Source organism: Sciurus vulgaris (assembly GCF_902686455.1).
Source record: "Sciurus vulgaris genome assembly, chromosome: 3".
In the NCBI taxonomy this organism is placed as follows: domain Eukaryota; kingdom Metazoa; phylum Chordata; class Mammalia; order Rodentia; family Sciuridae; genus Sciurus; species Sciurus vulgaris.
Window position 1 is genome coordinate 88,085,009 of NC_136463.1, and position 19,095 is coordinate 88,104,103.

A 19,095-nucleotide genomic window follows, 5' to 3' on the forward strand; every position below is an offset into this window, starting at 1 on the left:
CTTTTGACATAAGGGAAGCATAAGGGAAGAGGAAAGGGGTCTTTGGAAATGCACTTCACCTGGAAGCAGGTGGCAGATGCCTATCCCAGATAAATTCTTGCATTTGATTCCTTCCAAATGGGCTCTCAAGGTGGGACACAAGGCTGAGTTTCAAATGGGCAGAAAGTCACCTTAAAGCGGATTTTCCTTCTGTTTGGGAGTTGACACAATCGAGTTACAGGCAGAGACTGTTTATCACAGTCTGTCTTCAAATTCCTCCTGCTTTTATAATCAAACAATGACATCTCCAGAATATAGGTTTTAGCTACATAAGAAACAATAGAAATTGATTCAGTACTCCTGACTTGGCTGTGACAATGTTTCAAAACCTGGTAACCTCTCAGCTCCTTCTGCCCCCTTCCTGAAAAGCTTTTATCTATATCAGGATGTGAAAGCAAAAATAAAGCAAACATCTTTTATCTGATTGTGTGCAAAATGAGTGAAGCCGACACTGTACTAGCGATAAGATGATGGCTAAATGACTCTTCTCACATTCTATCAATGGGCTGATGAAAGAAATTAAGACTGACATTGATAAGTTATTTTCTCAGGCACTACCCATTTCAAAAAAATGAGGATTTCTCTTTAGAAGCAGTAAGCTATGGCTGCATGTCTATGACTCATTAAAAAGAGTACCCAGGTCAGCTCTGTGTTGTAACAGATTTACCTGTAAACTGATAATTTTCCTTTCACTATAGCCCATTCTCCTTTTCTTGAGCATATTGCTTGGTTAAGGATTTGTTCAAGAGCAACCTGTACCCAAGATTGTTTCCCCTGCTCTCTTCTCAGCTACATGTTATTAGACAACTCAATTTTCATTTCCATGATTTGCTACAGTCCTCACCTGATCTATCTTTCTAGCATCATATTCCTCTCTCAAGCTAATGCATTTTTTTTTCAAACATGCTAGGCTTAATGGGTACATCATTATGAATCCTGGTGGACTTTGACATATTTTAGTAAAAGACATATGCATATGTGTTTACAGATCCATATAACCTTTATTGTTATATATAAAATGCTTACAACCTTACTTATTAGTTTTTTTTTTTTTTTTCATATCAGATCTTTCTAGGATCACTTTTCTCCTGCATAATGTCCATTCATTAGAAGTTACTTTAGCAAGGATATACTGATAGAAAAATTCAGTTTTGTGTTGTTTTAGCTTAGGAAAATATATCTGTCTGCTTTTGAGGCACAGTTTTTCTGAGTATTCCTTTCTAGAATGACATTCAATGTATCTCAGCACACCAAACATCCAATTCCATTGTTTTCTGGCATTCATTGTTGCCATGCAAAAGTTCACTGCCATTCCAACTGTCATCCTTTACTAGGCAATCTGTGTTTTACTTTTGTTTAAATATCTTTCATTTATTCCTGGTGTTCTACATTTTTATTAAGATATGCCTAAGTGTAGATTAATTTTTAATTGAGCTTGCTGAGGACAATTTGGCTTCCTCAATTTGAGGGTTGGTACCTTTATTCAATTCTTCAAACTTCTCAGTTGTCATCTATTTTAATGTTATTTCTGCCCCGTTCATTCTATCCTCTCCTTCTGTAGTTGCAATTAGATGTATGTGGGTTGCATTATCTTGTCCTTAAGGTGTCTCTACTTCTTTCCTATTCCTCATATTGCTTGTCTGTGATGCATTTTGTGTGACTTTTCAACTCTATCGGCAACTATCTCTTCAGTTGTGATAAATACTATCTAACCAACTCCTACTTTTTTTGAAGTTCTATTGTGTTTTTTTTTCAAATCTGACTGCTTGTTTGTTCCTTTAACTTTCATTTCAATTTTTATTTCTTTTGATATACTAAATATTTTTATATTCTCTACTGGATAATTCCTAATTCTGTAGTCTTTGCAGGATTCTTTCTACAGATTGTTGTTTTTTACTGACTGTTACTAATGAACCATTTTCCCTTCTCATATGTAGTGACTTTTTTATTAGTTAATTGTCCTCAGAACATTATTTGTATGTAAAGTTTAGAGTGGGTACCTAAAGAGAGCATTGAGTTGGATTCTGCCAGACTCTAGGAGGTATGATCAGTCTTAGTCTACATTTGTTTTAACTTTTCATTATGATAAATTTCAAATATATTCCAAAAGTGTGACAGATTCTCAGATGCCCATTACCTGACTTGAAAAATATTAATATTTTGCTATTTTTGTTTCATCTATTCCCTCTCTCAGGTTCTTCCCTGGAGTATTGAGAGCATAACTGGGACTATTTTAAAATATCAAGCTGAGAGATTTAGGAGACACAAAGGAAGTGAATTAGGTTCCTGAGCCACATGAATTGAGCTAATGATTTAGAGTCTTCAGAGGAGAAGTTTTCCTTTTCTTTTTTTCCCAGATAGAGCTAAGGGTGAGTTAAGGCTTAGTCAGGTTCTTATCTTCAAAGTCTTCCTCTGCAGGGTGGGTTTGTAGTGACTGCCCCTTGGAATCCAGTTTTATACTGCAGGTAGGGAGGGGGTATCTTTGATCTAACATCTCACTCTGCTTGGGCCTTCTGTTTTCATTATGTCAACAGTTTAGCTCCTTAATTCCAGGCTCCGTAAAGTGTGACCACCTGTTCTTGTATGTCCAGTTTTGAGGGCTTCCCAGGATGTAAGATTTTTCAATGCTAAAACCAACAAAATCCCAGGCAAACTGGGACAGTTGGTTACGCTAGCTCCAGCTCACTAGAGATTAGCACACAGTCCCTAAACAAATGCTGATGATAGCACTCTCTTTCCCCTATGAACTGAAGCTTTCTTGCTGTTCCTAGCCTCTAATGAATTCCTTGCCTGTAGCTCCATCATACATTTGAGGAAATGTGCAGATTTTTATATTGTAATTTATACTTTCAGGGATAGCATTCCATAAAAAGATTTTGAAATTCTAATTTGACTTATTGACAGATAAAAGGAAGTTTCTGAAGATTTAAATTTTTTTTTAAAGAACTGAGCCCACATTTTAAAATAGACCTTGTTTCACATAAAAATCTAGATTTTGGGCTTCTGGTGAAAACATAAAGATTTGCCTACACTGGGCTGGTGATCTTCTAGGACAAAATCTGGAGTTACTTCCCTAGGATGGGTCATGATTTTCCATTCTTCAAAATCCCTATCATTCCTATGATTTACCCATGTGAACTATGAGCCCTGCCTGGATCACTCATTGACCCAGGAACTTCTTCGAGTTTGCAACCCCTGGACAACTAGTCTAGTAAAAGGCTCCCTGGTCTCTGTGACTAGAAGAGGGATCCTCTAAAGTACTTGGTCATCATTAAGAGTTCTTGTTTTACTTTATTTCAGCTCAACAGACAAATCTGGGTTTGAATGATGACTACACTACATAACAGTCATGCTGCTAAGCAAGATGCATGACCTTTTAGTTCATCCATTTCTCCATCTGCAATAGTGACCATCATATCTAGCTTGCAAGTTTGGTGTGAGGATAAAACAAGGGGCAGACATGAAATACTTAGACCAGTGCCCAGCATACAGAAATCTCTTAATAGAGAATCAATAGTGTATAATATACAACATTTTCTTACTTCTCCCAGAATTTTCTGTCACATGAGCAGCTTTCAGGGTTTGGTGTGAGGCACACTGCCATTGACCTTGTTTTGACCCTCACCTATTTCTTACTATGCCGTAAGTCACAGACACATTGTTATACTTAAGTGATTAATTATCTCATAGGATATTGAGGGAACTGTACCAAAAAAAAGGTCTCTATATAACTAGTTCGGTTTCTTCAGCTTTGTACTTCAGAGAAATCAGCCTTGGGAAAATATGGAAAAAAGGAAAAACTTAATTTGTTCCATCCATTACCTTTTCAGAGAGCCCTTCCCCTTCAGGCACTTGGGATAATTCATGACACCCCCTAGGACTGTAGGTCTGCCTCTGCCCCTGGCAGCTCAGTTTCCTGATTTGTAGCATGCCATCCTTACCTTTCCTAAATGTCAAATCCTTCCTTTTTGCACTTTTGAGTTCCTGGGCAGGAAAATGTACCTGCCCCATGGCTCATTCTTTAGGGTATTATAGGTGTTCATCCAAGAAGTTCACCACTGCTATCAGTCATTGAGTTTTTCCAGACACCATGTGCATCATGAGGAGTGACTGGAGGACCTTCTATTCAGTTCAGTTACCAATTGGTGACTATCAGACATGTCATGGTAGACTGGTGGGGGGAGCGTGTTTGGAGCAGGGAGCCCTTTGGAAACTCTTAAATATTACCAGCTGCCTGTCCTTTTACACAAATAAATGACTCTATGTATCAAAGCACAGCACTGATGAGGAAATGGCATTTCATGAGGATGAAGGTACCTACAAAATTTGGTTGGCCCAAAGCTAAGTGACTGAGAGTGAAGATGTGTTTTTACTTTAAAAGTCTAAGTGTGGGTATCATGGTGATAGGCTAGCTACCTGTAATCATGGTCATCATTTAAAACTCTCCATAGTCCATGTATCTCTGTAAAGTTCAAAAATCTGGGTTTGGCATTCAAGGTCTCCACCACCTGGCTCCATCCTATGAACCCAACTCTGTCTTTACCTCATCCTCAAAATCTGCCGTCTACTCTACCTAAGCTGGTCTCTTGCTCATTGCCCTTCCCCACAGGATGCTAGGACCCCATCTCCAGACCTTTGCTCACACTGTCTTCCTTGATTTGAAGAACATCTCTTTCTTTTAGGACATCTTTCTCACCAACAGATAAAAGTCAATGCTCCCAACTCCACCAAAGCTGGGCTGTACCCTGTTGCTTCATATATATGCAGAGCACACCTCAATCTTATTAGTGATCACATTTTATTCAAATTATGTTTGTGTTTATGTCTCCCTATGGACTGGAGTTGTAGAGGGAAGATATTATGTCTTATTTATCTTAGTATTCCCAGCATCTGACACAGGGCATGACTTGCAGAAAACATGCAATATCATCTTGTTGAATGAAATAGAATTTAGCTTCCTACTGCAATCGATACAAGTAAATATTTTATACTCTCAATATTCCAAGATGACAATTCTCTGTCCACTGGAAAAAAAGCAGTGGGAGTAAAAACCTGGGATTCAACATGCTTACAAACACATGGATCTCCAACAAAGCTTATAGTGAGAGGAATGTACACATAGGAGCAAGTGGACAGATGGTCAACCCAGAAAACAAACCACAAGGGAATGAGAAAGAAGGAGGGGCACAGGGCTCATTACATAGCTGATACTCAATGGATGAACATTCATACATTATTTCTTTGTCCTTGGTCAATAGGAACCACATGGTTTGGTTTTTGTGGGTCATATAGACTGAACATGAAGCTAACATGAGTCTACAGTTCAGTCTGCCTTTGACAGATGTAAAGCTCCCCCTCTGGAATTTGTCACCTGGACTCAGTTATAAATGGGTTAATTCAGTGCAGCCACAGTGAAAGCATCCTGGTCTAAGCTACTACTCTACAGTGCCCCTTAAATGTCATTTTGTAAGTACAGAAATACAGAAGTAAAATCAGCCTGGTAAATATTAACGTGTAATTAGAATCACGTAAAACCCTACCATCCAGTTCTCTATCCATAAGCATTATTATCTAAGTCATTTTCAATGTGCTGCTAGTCTTTAGTTGTAGAAAGGACCTGCACCATCCAAGCAGTAACTGAGCACATTTGCATTTCCCACCCACATTTTGCATAGATCATCAATAGCTCACTCTTTCCACAATTAAGTCTAAGTCAGCGCACGATTAAAAAATGTGACATTTACTTATCCTTCCTCTCAGAAAGTTTTGAAAGTCTGGACAACTTTCTAGGATATTATTTAATTTTATTTAAAATATAAATGTCATTCCTCTACATTAAATTTCTAAATTTTCTTCAAATTTTCTCATTGGGGAATATTAGTAATATTCTTGAAATAAGACACATAATCACAAAGACTTTAACTGATTGGCAGCTACAGTACTAGCTGCTCCTCTGTCCTAATAGCTTTCTTTTAAGAAAAAGGAAAATTCTAGATGCTCTGTATTCCACAAGAGATTTATTTGAACCTCTGGGTACTTTGTTGGTGACTGATTAAATATTTTTTCATAAATACAGTGGTGGTAGCAAATTAATCCAAGTTCAATACATTTTCTTCAAAAGTTACTCAAGGTTAACTGTCCAAACAGAGAGCAATGCAAGTACAGATTATGCAAAATAGCAACAAAGCATTAACTGCATCTTTCCCAATAACTCTTCAATTTTCCTATGACTTTCTTAAATGACAGTGATACTTTGTGTTCTTTTAGCACAGGTCAGCTGAGGTTGGAAAAGATAATATTAGGGGGATGGGCAACAGACTGAGAAGAGAGATGTTCTCTAATTTCCATATTCTCCTTTGTTCAGAGTTAAGAGAACCTTTATTTTTTGCTGGACATATAGCTATCTGCCTGGAACAATGTTTCCCATCCTTATGGAACCAACTTGAAGTCACTGAGATGTTAGCAGAAAAGATGTACAACTGATGGGAAGAATTCTTAAACAGATGAACTGTGTCCTTCACCATTCCTTCTTCCTTCTTGCTGGTTGGACATTTAACACAAGGATGGCCATTTTAGAGCCTGAAGGGACACTGGAGATAGAAATCACATGAGGAATGGAAACCATCTGAGGAACAGCTCCCCCTTTGGAGTTTGCTGTTGAAATTTTCACGCTATTTTCCTTGACTTAAAGGCCATTTCTCTCTCCTTTGTGGACGAAATCCTATCCCTTAGGACAAGAATGGAGGAGTCTGGCACCCTTCTAGTAGCGTAGACCACCTCCCTCTGGAGTTTCATGCATAACAGTAAGACATTTCTATTCTTATTTAAACCACTGGAGCTTCTCAACTCCTGACTGAATCTAATACTATTGGTACTAATGGTCAGGATAATTCAGTCTTAGGTTTAAAACCAAATGTGGTTTGGAAAATTCAAACGATACAATGCACTATGAATAAGCACTATTGAGCAGATTCTATCAGGGCTCCGAAACAATGAAGTGGGTTCAAATGAGGTAAGCACCCAGGTGATGCTTCTTTTTCTATATAAGTGAAACACGTGACTCAAGAGTCTGGGAACTCTTCCCTTTCTCCCCTGACCAAAAAATCAACCCAAATTGTAAATCCTCTGCCATTAGGCCTGGCCTTTTTTGTTCTGCTGGGGGAAGAAGCTGCTGCATGTTCTGACCTTCATTTGAATCTGGCATAGAGATTCTTCAACAATAACAGCTCTACACCCTGTGACTCTTTTATGCCTTCTGCCTCTACCTAACTGTGAACCAGGCACAATACTACTGAAGATTAGATGATTTATGGATGGATGATAAAAGTTGACAGGATAAAGGTCTATGTGTTAGGTGAAAGCCTTTGTCCATAGAGTCTCAAATCTCTATTTGGTTCAACATAGCTTTGTCTCATTTCTAGCCTTAAGGCAGAACTAGGATTATTTAAAAAAAAAAAAAAAAATCACTCGCTTTCATCTGGCACTGTTGCTTGTGCTGTTCATTATCTGAGGTAATCTTGATCCTGCCCTTTTTTCCTCACCCCATAATGTGCTCAAACAAGCACTTTGAGTGCCTGAAACTTACAGCTTCAAGAATTCCTCTTAACTAGAGGTAAAACTTTACCTGAGTCCTTGCTACAATGCAAATACGTGACCTGAAAAGGTATCAGCTTAATCTGTTACTATAGCAACATGAGTTAGTTTACCATATTAGCTAGCTAAAGTCTAGGAAAGAACAAGGAATAAGGCAAGGAAAGACTCTAGGAATATGGAAATGAACTGGCCTATGGTGTTAGGTCACTCAAAGGTACTTATCAAGCACCTGTTACCCTCCTGCATGATATATTAGCTGCCAGCAGAAGAGGCCAACTGGGGAGGATGGAAGGTGGATAACAGATTGGAGGGGCAGGGTTTCTTGGAGGCAGTATCATCAGTTCCCATCGTGGAAGAGAGAACTCCAAGGCAAGTTCACCAAGCTATCCAAGGAAAGCGGGATCATTTGAGCTGGACCATGTCCTTTGCCATGCTACACTCTGGTGGCAGGAACCTTCCCTTTGGCTCCTGCAGAAGAGCAGTTCCCTCCATCAATGAGAGGGATACAGAGGTCTCATTCAACCACGGAGCACTGGAGCACTTACTGGACGACTGGGTACATTGCTCTTTGTAACTCTTTTAAGTTTTGGGAAATAACATGTATCCTTCATTTCATAAGTCTCCCATGCATCCTCATTTTGTAGATACCATTGTATTCTGCTTGGTACCTTCCTTAAAATCCTTAAATTACATTTTATCCTGTTTATAAGAATTTCCAAATCCCTGTTTCCACTTACAGAATTATTTTGGATGCTTAAAACCAGCTGAAGTTTTCAATAGAAGACAATGGAATTTAAATTACTATTTATCATTTCATCCTAATAAATAAATAGTATAATATACAGAGTGAAACTATTATAGTTAAGTAGCAGTAAAAAAATTCAGAAATATGGTGGTTGTGATCATTTCTGTTAATACTTCTATTAGGCTAGAGCAGTCATTTGCTAGTTGCTTATTAACATGGAAGTCTGACACTTATTAGGACAATTTTAAAGGAAAAAAATGTAGTGGCACTATTTTTCTTACTTCATAAACCTGAATTTTAACATAGAACTTGTTTATTTAATATCTTGTCTTATAATCCCACAACATTTTCATTAAACTAACAACATCACCCCTAACCATAAAAATGTAAATATTCAGATTCACAACTTTTTTGACTATTATTCAGTCAAGACATTGGTTGATATTTAATTGAAAGAAGAATATACTTCAATTTGCTCAGGTGCTATCACTGAAAATATTATATCATGGTTATAAAATATTATAACAATGTGTGTAAACACTTTGAACAAAAGGAAAAACATTGGGTTGTCAGGGTTCAAAATATATATTTTCAGCTAATCTTGGAGAATGAAGACAACTACTTGACTTCAGTGAGTCTTATTCAGTCTTAAAATGGAGGAGCTTTATAAGAGGTCTGTGGTGATCCTATTGGTGATCTAGCACCAGAGACAGTCTTGCCCCTCTCCTTGCTACGTCATGCAAAAAATGCTGGAGTGCCATACTTACTTTTTCAACATCATCTGGAGTAAGTATTAGTTGGAATGATCCATATCTTACCAGTGACATATAAGATAGAACCTATTGGGGGGATTCTGGGGAGGGTTCACTCTTCTTTAAGTTTTGTGTCTCAAATGTGGATGGGATGCCAGGAGTGGAGGGAATTGAACTGCAACCAGAAGCAATAAGCATGAGGACAAAAGCCAACATGGAATGATGGTTGAGTAGACAGATAAAATGGGCCAGGATTTTGATAACATTGCTGAGCTGTTATACACCTCTCTTCTTGAGACTTGTAATTATATAAGCATAATTAAATCATTTTATTATTTAAGTAATGTTTTGTTGGGTTTGTTTCTTGGTTTACTTGTGGTCATTGCATCTTATATAGCTTCTATGATTTGAAAAGATAAGTCTAAAATGATCTGAAGACCATGTCAATTCACTATCACAGACATGGTCCAAGTTTGCTTCCATTAGAGTAATCTGGAACAGCACTGTTCAGTATAAGAATGATGAAGGAAAAGTCCATATACAAATACAGAATATGTGGCCAATGAACACTCAGAGTGTGGCTAGTATGATTGAGAAATTGAATTTTTATATTTACTTTTTATTTAATTCTTTTGTTTTTTTTTAGCAAATTTTTAATTTTATCTTGCTTTAATTAATTGAAGCTAAAATAGTCACATGGCTAATGGCTATCATGCCTAACTGCAGATCTAAAGAACTCCTAGTCTTCTAAAAATTTTAGCCTACTATAGTTCTCTTGAATAAAAAATTCATTCTGTAACTTATATATGCTATTTTATAAGCCCAACAATATCTCATTATGGAAAAATAATGATTCAACAGGGCTTTACATAGCATCATGTTTGAAGGCTGTTGAGCAATATTAAACAATATTTAACTTACATATTAGCTAACTACGCAGAACTGATACCAATTTAAGCATTTCACATTGACAACTATAATAAATGATGCCTTTTTGGAAAACGAATCTTATTCACGCTACATTCATTCAGCTGTTTGTTAAGACTTTTGTATTCCCAATCACAAATGAAAAGAATAATAATGGTGTGCCAGTCTCATTAAGCTGAGGGGTACAACAACTCTCTGAGATAAACTGTAAATTATAGTTTTCAGAAGACTGCTGAGTATGATGGAAAATGAGCCACACAGTGTACCACCACAGCACCAAGAGCTGTGGGATACCAAGAGCTGACAGTTAGCACTCTAGTGAAAGGACAAGAGCAATGCACACACCAGGAACCAGCTATCTGTATGGGTGTCTTGTCCTGGAACATGGAATTCAATGCTCCCTGCTGTACTCAGATATGATTTGGAGCAATAATCTCATCGTCCCTTGGTGTCTGTGTAAAGCTAAATAGTCAGCATGCTCACATTCACAGCCATTCACAGAGTTTGAGGAACCACTAATTCTACAAGGATCCAAGGTGGCCTGGAGCTGTTAGATTATCACTTCTTCAATCTCCTGACAAGGATCACAGTAAGCAATAACTCTTCCATCATAGTTTCCTCCCAGCGGAAAATAGGTCAGTCCTTTTGTGTTGGGAACTCTAGTTCCTTTCTATCTGGTGTTATGCACAATTTTAAGAAATAGCTGACATGTTGAACTTAACAAAGAGACAGGTCTATCCGTATTCAGGGTTCTAGCCAGAAATGACAAAGAAAATGAGTTGAAGGTTTTGCAACCTGCATTTACTTTTCTATTTGGTTCTATGTGCAAAACATTACATTTTTAAAAAATGTTCAATTTAAGAAAGCCACTGCCTTACATTTCTAAGTAATAGATACTTGCATTTAGTCACTTCTTGAGCAACTTACAGACACTGGATCCATTTAGAGTTGTTTCTCCTCAGAAAGAAATTAATTACAGCCAGTGTCACTTTTGTTTTATACTGACAAGTACTCCCCTCTCATCAGTTTAAATTGCATTCCTTTTCAAGGAGGACCTATTTTCTCCATAGGTGTGCTTTGACCCACTTGTTTGGTGGTAACATCCAATGTCTAAGAGGTAAAGGTGACCCCACTCTGTCCTGATGGAGGAATGCCTCACATCTGAAAGAAAGTCCCAGGTGGAAAATGTCTCACAGTTAAAGGTGAAGGAAGACATGAATTTTTACCTATGATGTGGCTCTGGAATGTAGAATCTACAATTGTATCTTCTTCATCCTCTTGCAAGTTTTCGTTTGTCTCTTTTATCTGCAGCAACAAGAAAATACTGAAAGTTTTTATTCATTGTATTAAATAGACCTTTGCAATCCTCAGAAAAATGATATATTCTATGTGGGGTGCATTTATGTACATGTGTAAGCATATGAATGTGCATACACACACATACACACATATACACAAATATACATACATATATACTTATATCTATTTTTTCTTCATTCCACTTTCCCTCACTTAATCATCTGGTTTCATTACTAGTTTTAATTATAAGAATATATTTTCAGAAATAAAACCCTAGCTTAGAAAGAAAGGATGTACAGGGAACCTGATTCTGCACAGATTTTAGAGATAACAGTTTTGGTTTTTAAGATAGGGTCAGTCATACAGGGCTGTTAGGGAAAATTAAAATATAAGGAGATATAATTCCTCCAGAGTGGGAGACTTATATTATAGGTCATATTAATAAAAATAAAGAAATGTACTTAGATCTCCTGGCACTTTCCTGGAATATAACATTCTAATAAAATTATTTTATTTTTCATTCTTTCCATAATGAAATGAGGTGACAGTGATATATGCTGTGAACTGGAGTAGTGAGACTTTTATAGACTTTTCACATTAAAATATTCCCCTTATATCTCATCGCAAACACCCAGGCATTGGATCACGTAGCCTCAAATGGAATCCTGGAGAGAAATTCATGGAGTCTCAGTATCTTACAGAGAATTCTGAGGTCCAGGAAGTTTCCTTGAAGTTGGCACACATGTAGTGTGTGGCAACACTGGCATGAAAACCCAAGTCCTCCAATTCCCATCTCAGAAACCAGGGTATTGTGAATGCCAGCCAAGATGGAGACACCTGCATACAGTGGTGGCAGGAGCCACATATAGTTTTTACACACAGATCTCATTGTCTTCCCAGTAACACCAGAGGCAGGTACTACTGTCTGCACCTGCCCTGAAATCATGAGAGGGTGAGTGATGGTCCAAGTGGTAAAGCTGAGATTCAAACACGGCAAGGCGAGTTCCAGATTTATGTTCATGTGGGGAAACTTTGCTATTCTCAAATTTCCATTTGACCCTGCCTGTGTAGATTTGACCTCAATATGAAGACAGCTGAGGTCCTTGTTGCACTGACCCTCCATAGCTCTTTTAAAATACATTCTAGCCAGTCATCTGAGCAGCCAATAATAATAATGGTGATGATATGAGTTGTGCAATGCAATGGGGGTCCTGCTCAGGCATATACATTAGAGGCTGTCAGTGGATTTGCTCAGGGGCCCAAGTGGAATACGAAGAAACCATTATTTTACACTTGCAATATAGAAAGCCATATGGTTGCATACTGACCTTGAACTAGATTTAGCTTTCTACTTTTTATCTCCTATTTTTCACACTTAATGGGATAAGACCAATTATTTACATTTTATGACTGCAGTTCCAATAGAAGAATGCAATTGGTGTGTAATCTGTACCATGCTGATAGCTGGAAGGTGACAAAGGCGGAGAGGAGGTAGATGTTACTGCCATTGTGGCAGGTTCAGCATCCAAGACTGTGCTTCTTTACATGCTCTGTGGGCACCTCCACAGGAAGAATATTAGAGAAGAAAGAATGAAGGGAGTGAAGGCTTCAAGCAGCTGCTTCTAAGAGTGAGCTTTTAAGGAAGACAGAGAGGAACAGCCCTGTGAGCAGGAGCAAGGTGCTGATGTGCTTTCCAAGCTCACTTTGCTCAGGGATCTGTTTGTGGAAAGGGTACTCAAAAATCCAGTACGAATAGGATCTCCCCCAACCACCTTAACTTTCTATTAAGAATCTATTGAGAGCCTTCTATCCTCATTTATAGATAGGCACATCAAGGAAATCTATATCTTCAGTTCATTCTAGTCTTTATGGCAATCTGTTACATATTCACTCCCCATCTGTTAATGTAAAATGGTATTTCTTTGGGTTATTCTAAAGTTACCCATTTTTAACTTACAAAGGTACCCTCCTGAACTGTTAGAATATGGGTGAACCATCATCTCTGTCAGCCTGTGAAATTCCAAACTAAAGAATCAAGAAATTAGAAAAAGTTTCTCATCTTATAAAAGGATAACAAGCTCAGAGAGGGCTAGAGATCTGTTCAGTCACACAGGGTTTTAGTTTTAGAATGATACTCCAGAACCGTATTTTTTGCTCTAATTTCATTTTTCAAAGTGCCCTGTATATTCACCCTTTTCAGACTGTCTCCAAGACTTTCATTTCTTTCTTAGGATAGGGTGGTTAAATATGGAGGCAATATTCCAAGTATTCATTTGTGGGAAGCCATTCATGTTTAGCAGAATAGGCTTGGTTGAGCCATGGGCTACAGAGGTCTGACTCCCAGGAACTGGCAGTCATGAGAGACTGTTTCAGACAGCCTGGTAGGTGGCCCTGTACAGAATTGGCTCACCATCTGAGAAAATGCTAATTCTCTAAGCAAATGGTTTCCCTAACTCCACCCCATCCTGTTCCTCACAGAAGAAGCCCTTTCCAGTCTAGGACCCTTTACCTTGTGGGACCATAAATAAAGGTGAAGGTGGCTTCCTCCATCTTGCTGGAGGCCAAATTTGGTATGACCTAGTCCATCACAACCCCTTCCATTTGAGACGATTATTGATTCTTGTGTTTATTTGATAAGTTTTTTGGTGATTAATTGATAGCCGGCACCATTCTTTGACAGAAACTCTTTCCCTCATCAATGCAGAATGTGGCAGAAGAACGCCCCACATTCATTAATCATAAAGTTTCATTTTAAGAGTAGCAAAGATTTTCAGAAGTGTGTGAAGAACTGCTCTGCCTACCTTCCCTACAGTTCCCTAACCCTTCTGTGGAACTTCACTACCAACTTTCTCCAATTATCGTTTAAGAAAGGAAGCATAAGCTATCACAAAGTCCTACCTTTTGTCTTTCTATCAGAACCTTTCTAGGAATTTATGCACTTAAGAGCAAATTCTAAATGTGGCTTTTACAGATTTATCTAAGGAACTGGCCCTGTGGACAAGGTCCCCAGTAATTCCAACTATCCTGGACTGGTTGATTCAGGATGGACAGATGACCCATAGGGGAAGTTTTTAAATTTGAAAGGGACAGATGAAACACTAGCACAGGAATGGAAATAGGGGAGTGCCCTATAATGGCATACTCCACAGGTCTATTATCCACAAACAGATTTCAGTGTTAAGTAATGAATAATTTTTTAAATCCATTTGCCTATGCAAATGAAGGGCATAGTTTATTTTGGCAGCAGATTCCCCTTGCTAATTTGTTTTCTCATAGGAACAAATTTAATTTTCATTCCTGATCACATAGCTGCTGGGTTATGGGAAACTACCAGAGTAAGGGGCTGTCAGGTCAAGATTAAAAGTTTGCCAAAGATAGGCAAGACCAAAACAATCTCTCCTGGTAGAGCCCTAGGAAGAATGGCAATGGCCACTAAACCAAAAACCTAGCAAGTGTTTGGCTGGGACAAGACTGGTGGGTAGAAGATCAGAAATTTCTCTGTCATTGCTGTCCCAGGACAGATAAGTCTGGTACTCTCCATTTGAAAAGCAGTAGCAGGTGACTCATAACTAACACGTACGGGCTGTTGGGGTTTGAGTGGGCTGTCAGAACTCTGGATTCCTTTTAAATATGCATCTCTAACTCTTGTCCATTTTAAGGGCTCTGTTGTTGCAGACAAGAACTGCTCCAAACACCTTCTTGTTACAAGTGACAGTCACATTTCACTGCATCCATCATATTCTACCAACTCCTACCACTAGGAAGGACAGGAAGAAATGAGCACACAGAAGACACAGAGGAGAGGGGAAGAGGATATTCACCACTGATTCACACATATACATGATTTTACAATTAAGCCCCATATTTGGGGACATTCTTCATTTGGAATCCTACACATATTTCTTCTCTGGATCACCCTAACTCTAATGGCTTTCCAGGAAAAAGTTTTTTTTTTTTTTGTTATATTAAAGTTCAAATAAGAAGAAAAGCTCATAATGAATCTATGGCAGACAGGGAGTGATCCTGGGAGGGAAAATGAAAAGGCATAACCTTTGGAAAAGTTCGTTATTTAGAAAACTTTATAAAGAGGAGGGCAACATAGCCATGCTTCCTATTAGCATCAAAACAGCAGTTAGAAGATAATCATTCAATTATGAATGTTGAAATTAGGACATTTTTGCAGAACTTAAGATGATAACAATTTGTGTAATTATTGTACTATTTGCTGCTATTTCATCATGAGGGTCCCATTTTAATGGCTGGTATTAGATGATTTTTTTATTAGCAGATATGACTTTTTTCAGGCTATGTGACACTTGGGTAAAGCATACCCATAATTTAAATTAAATACTTATTAAATGACCATCTCCCTCCTGTGCATGATGAAGGTATATGATCTCATTAACTTTGTTAACAATTTTTATTTTTGTCCAGTGGTATTAAATAGGAACCTGGAACTGTCTTCCTTTGAGACTTCTCATTTTAGAAAATTATCTCAATGCACAGGAAAAAGGAACTCCCAGCAAGCAGAGTGCATCTCTGTCTGATTCACTGACTTAATGCTGAGGCAGTCTTTCTAGGAGATGTCTTCCCTCCTCTTTTATTTAAATGATATAAAATCATTTTAAGTTCAAAGTAACATGGTCCCTGCTTTAACTTATGCAAAATTAGAGCAAAGTGGTCTATAAATGATGGCAGAAATGGGGATATAAGCCTCTAATTAAGGTTCTGAAAAGAGTAAAAGATTTAATTCAGCAAAGCATTACTGGGACTTTGGCACATGTTTTAGAATGTATCTTAATAATACTAAAGAGGGATATGCAGTTACTACTGAACTAAGTGGTTTGCTGTAGGAAGAGATTTTATATATGTATATACACACATATATGTATGTATACACACACATACATACATGAACACATATATATGAGAATAATCTATTATAACTATACATTAAAATAATCAAATGTCTTAGGACTCTCATGATTAAAGATCACAGTCTTAAAAGGGCAAGAAAGGACAAGGAATACATTATGTTATAAGGCTTTGGAATGGTGGTTTTGTTCAGGAAAAAAGTATAATATGCAATGCATTATTTACAGCTATATATCCAAAAGAACTACTATAAGAAAAAGTATTTGCAACACACTGTAAAATAAGCAAGAAAGCAAATTTACCTTGAGCCCTAGAGGGGGAAAATTCCTTTAAACTCTGAGGTTCATGGATATACATATCAATGTGTTAAGGTATCAGAAATTTGAATCTAATCATCTTTCTATATACACTGATAACATATAATAAATGGGTTTTCATTGCAATTCTTGTACTAGTCCCAAAGGAGACACTAGCAATGTCATTTCTGAAATTAGTAATTTTAGTCCAATCCACACAGATGATTATGGAGATCAAAAACACACTGCATTTTACATTTTAAAAAATGGACTAGCTGGTCATCTATCCAGGTCGATAATGTTCTTCTACATGGAAAAGCTTCTCAGCATGACTAATTGCCTCTTGCAGCTAACTAGAAAAATTACCACATCCCTATTGAGTATGTATATTCAGGGTGGTTAGGGAATCTGTACTTCACAGAAAATAATAAGAGTGCTTCTTGCAGATATTCTGGAAAGACCAAAGGACCCTTTTTACTACTTGGTGAAAGACTGCAGACCAACGGAAAAGCTTGGCAAATTACTGTAGCATTAGGAAGTAATAAGAAAGTAAAAATGGGATTGTAAAAGCCAAACACAGGGTCTTTTTGTTTTTTTGGTACTTCTGTACAGTGAAGATATACCCTAAGCTGTCAGAGCCATATTAAACGGGGCATAGTTAAATGGAGTGCCTCTGATAAGGGGCTCTGCTGGGCTATCAGAGTTTTCCATCAGCTGGATTGAATTTCTGGCATATTGCACATTTCCACACGTTCATTCTCTCTTTCCTTTCAGTGACAGTACAAGGGCAGCCTTAGATATGCTTATAATTTGTGGTTTTATAATGCAGGGGACATCTTTCCGTTTTCAAAGAAGGAATGATACTACAGGAGCCAGGAGCAGAAAAGAAGGGAAAAAGAAACAACTTTCACAACAAACATAGTCCACACATGATTTCAGTCTGAAAGACCCTACGGTCCTTTGAATTCAAAATGTATCTGAGTACAAAATTTTAAATGTTCATTGGTCTCCAACTTAACTGTGTCTGTGAAACTCTAAGGAATGCTAAACATTAATAAATACTTCTAAGTAAGAATGAATAACTAATAATGCCAGCCATGTTTACTTTTAGAATATTGCTACTCTAGAACCCTACCAGAAAAAGTGCATAATCACTTCATATTTCAAGTTTTCCTTCAGAAAATGGTAGCAGGCATTTTATAATCTTTTTATTAGAGTATGAAAAGATATAGATAAGGTAATTCTGTAAAGAGATTTTTTTTTTTTTTTGGTTTAAGTGCTTTAAAACTTATTAAATGGAAAACGAACACATCAAGTCAATTAAACTAGCATATGAAGAATGTAAAGTGAATAAATTCAATTTAAGGTAACTTTACAACAAAAATATGACATCCTAGGGAAATATGGAAGTGCCCTTTTATTTATATTTTAAAGTAAGTGTACTACCTAAGTTTTGGACCTCATCAGTGGAAGACTAAATGAAAAGGCTCTAAGTTCCAAAAATATAATTATTAGTCTTAATGCTTTCTGTCCAGGTAGAATAAACCAGTACAGACAATTTTCACAAAAAAATGAACATTGTTTAAATCAAACCATTCAAGTAGGTACTGCTCTCTTAAATTGTTCAATGCTTTTATTTTTAAAACTATAATCATTCCTTTTTTGCGCTGGTGTTGGAAGTAATCAGAACTAATTTTCAGCACAAGGTATAATTTGAAGATGATGCCGGTGGCACCATTTGGCAACACTACACTTCTATCATACTGTTGTTCTGAAAGTAGGGGTGAGAAAAACAGCATTCTTAGAGGGAGCTATTCTCAGTCATGGTCCAGTTGCTATCTTTCTGCCACAGTGATTACCAGGATTTTTCTATTTTTTAAAAATCTTTTTCACTTTCTCTGTCCCTTGTAATCTCTAACTCATGTATTATTAGCAAGGAGTGGAAAGAATCGAGCCAGAACATCTCAGAATGAAGCACCTTACAGCAAGCATGGTGGCGTACTTACCAGGGATTCTCTGGGTGTTACCATATCAGCTTTGGTTTTGACATTTTTTTTGTGGCTTCCTTGAGTGCTGATAGAGCTGCTGATGAGACAGGAGCCCTGGGAACTGCCCTTTAACATGTTCCTGCAGGAAACATTATTTGATCCACTCTCTGTCTGTTGAGCTCCGTTCTTATCAACTCTGCAGGTAGAAAGTGATTCCTCTGATAAATTACATTGCTCCTCTTCAATCACTCTCCTTTCCTCAATCCTTTAATGTCTAAAGTAACCTCCATGAAGCTCTTTGTCTTTAAACCTTTGAGTGGTAAGTGTTACTCACTAGCCTCAATCAAATCTTAAAATATGCCAGTAGTGTGTCAATGTAGATTTGATGCTATAATAATTTATTTTTTATTTTTATGATGCTTGTGGGGAGGGGCATAATAAAAACCACTGAAGAGTGATTGATAAATACACTTAAGGCTTAAGGTCAGCAGAAAAAGTAATTATTTTTGGAAAGTTTCTAAGTATACGTTTGCTCAGTACAATCACTGAAATCTGCATACTTTAAAACGTATGTGTAATTT

The 19,095-nt window shown here is 37.4% G+C and overlaps 1 protein-coding gene across 12 annotated transcripts in view; it reads right to left on the reverse strand.

The window, feature by feature from the left end:
• Positions 1-19,095, reverse strand: part of NCKAP5 (NCK associated protein 5) — a 1,127,143-nt gene that overhangs the window by 143,864 nt on the left and 964,184 nt on the right. For all 12 annotated transcript variants that reach the window (XM_079135590.1, XM_079135586.1, XM_079135591.1 and 9 more), the window contains 2 exons: positions 18,533-18,710; positions 11,283-11,361 (listed from right to left, as the gene is read on the reverse strand). In XM_079135590.1, coding sequence (XP_078991716.1) covers positions 11,283-11,361; positions 18,533-18,710 — 257 coding nt within the window. The remainder of the gene's footprint in view (positions 1-11,282; positions 11,362-18,532; positions 18,711-19,095) is intronic.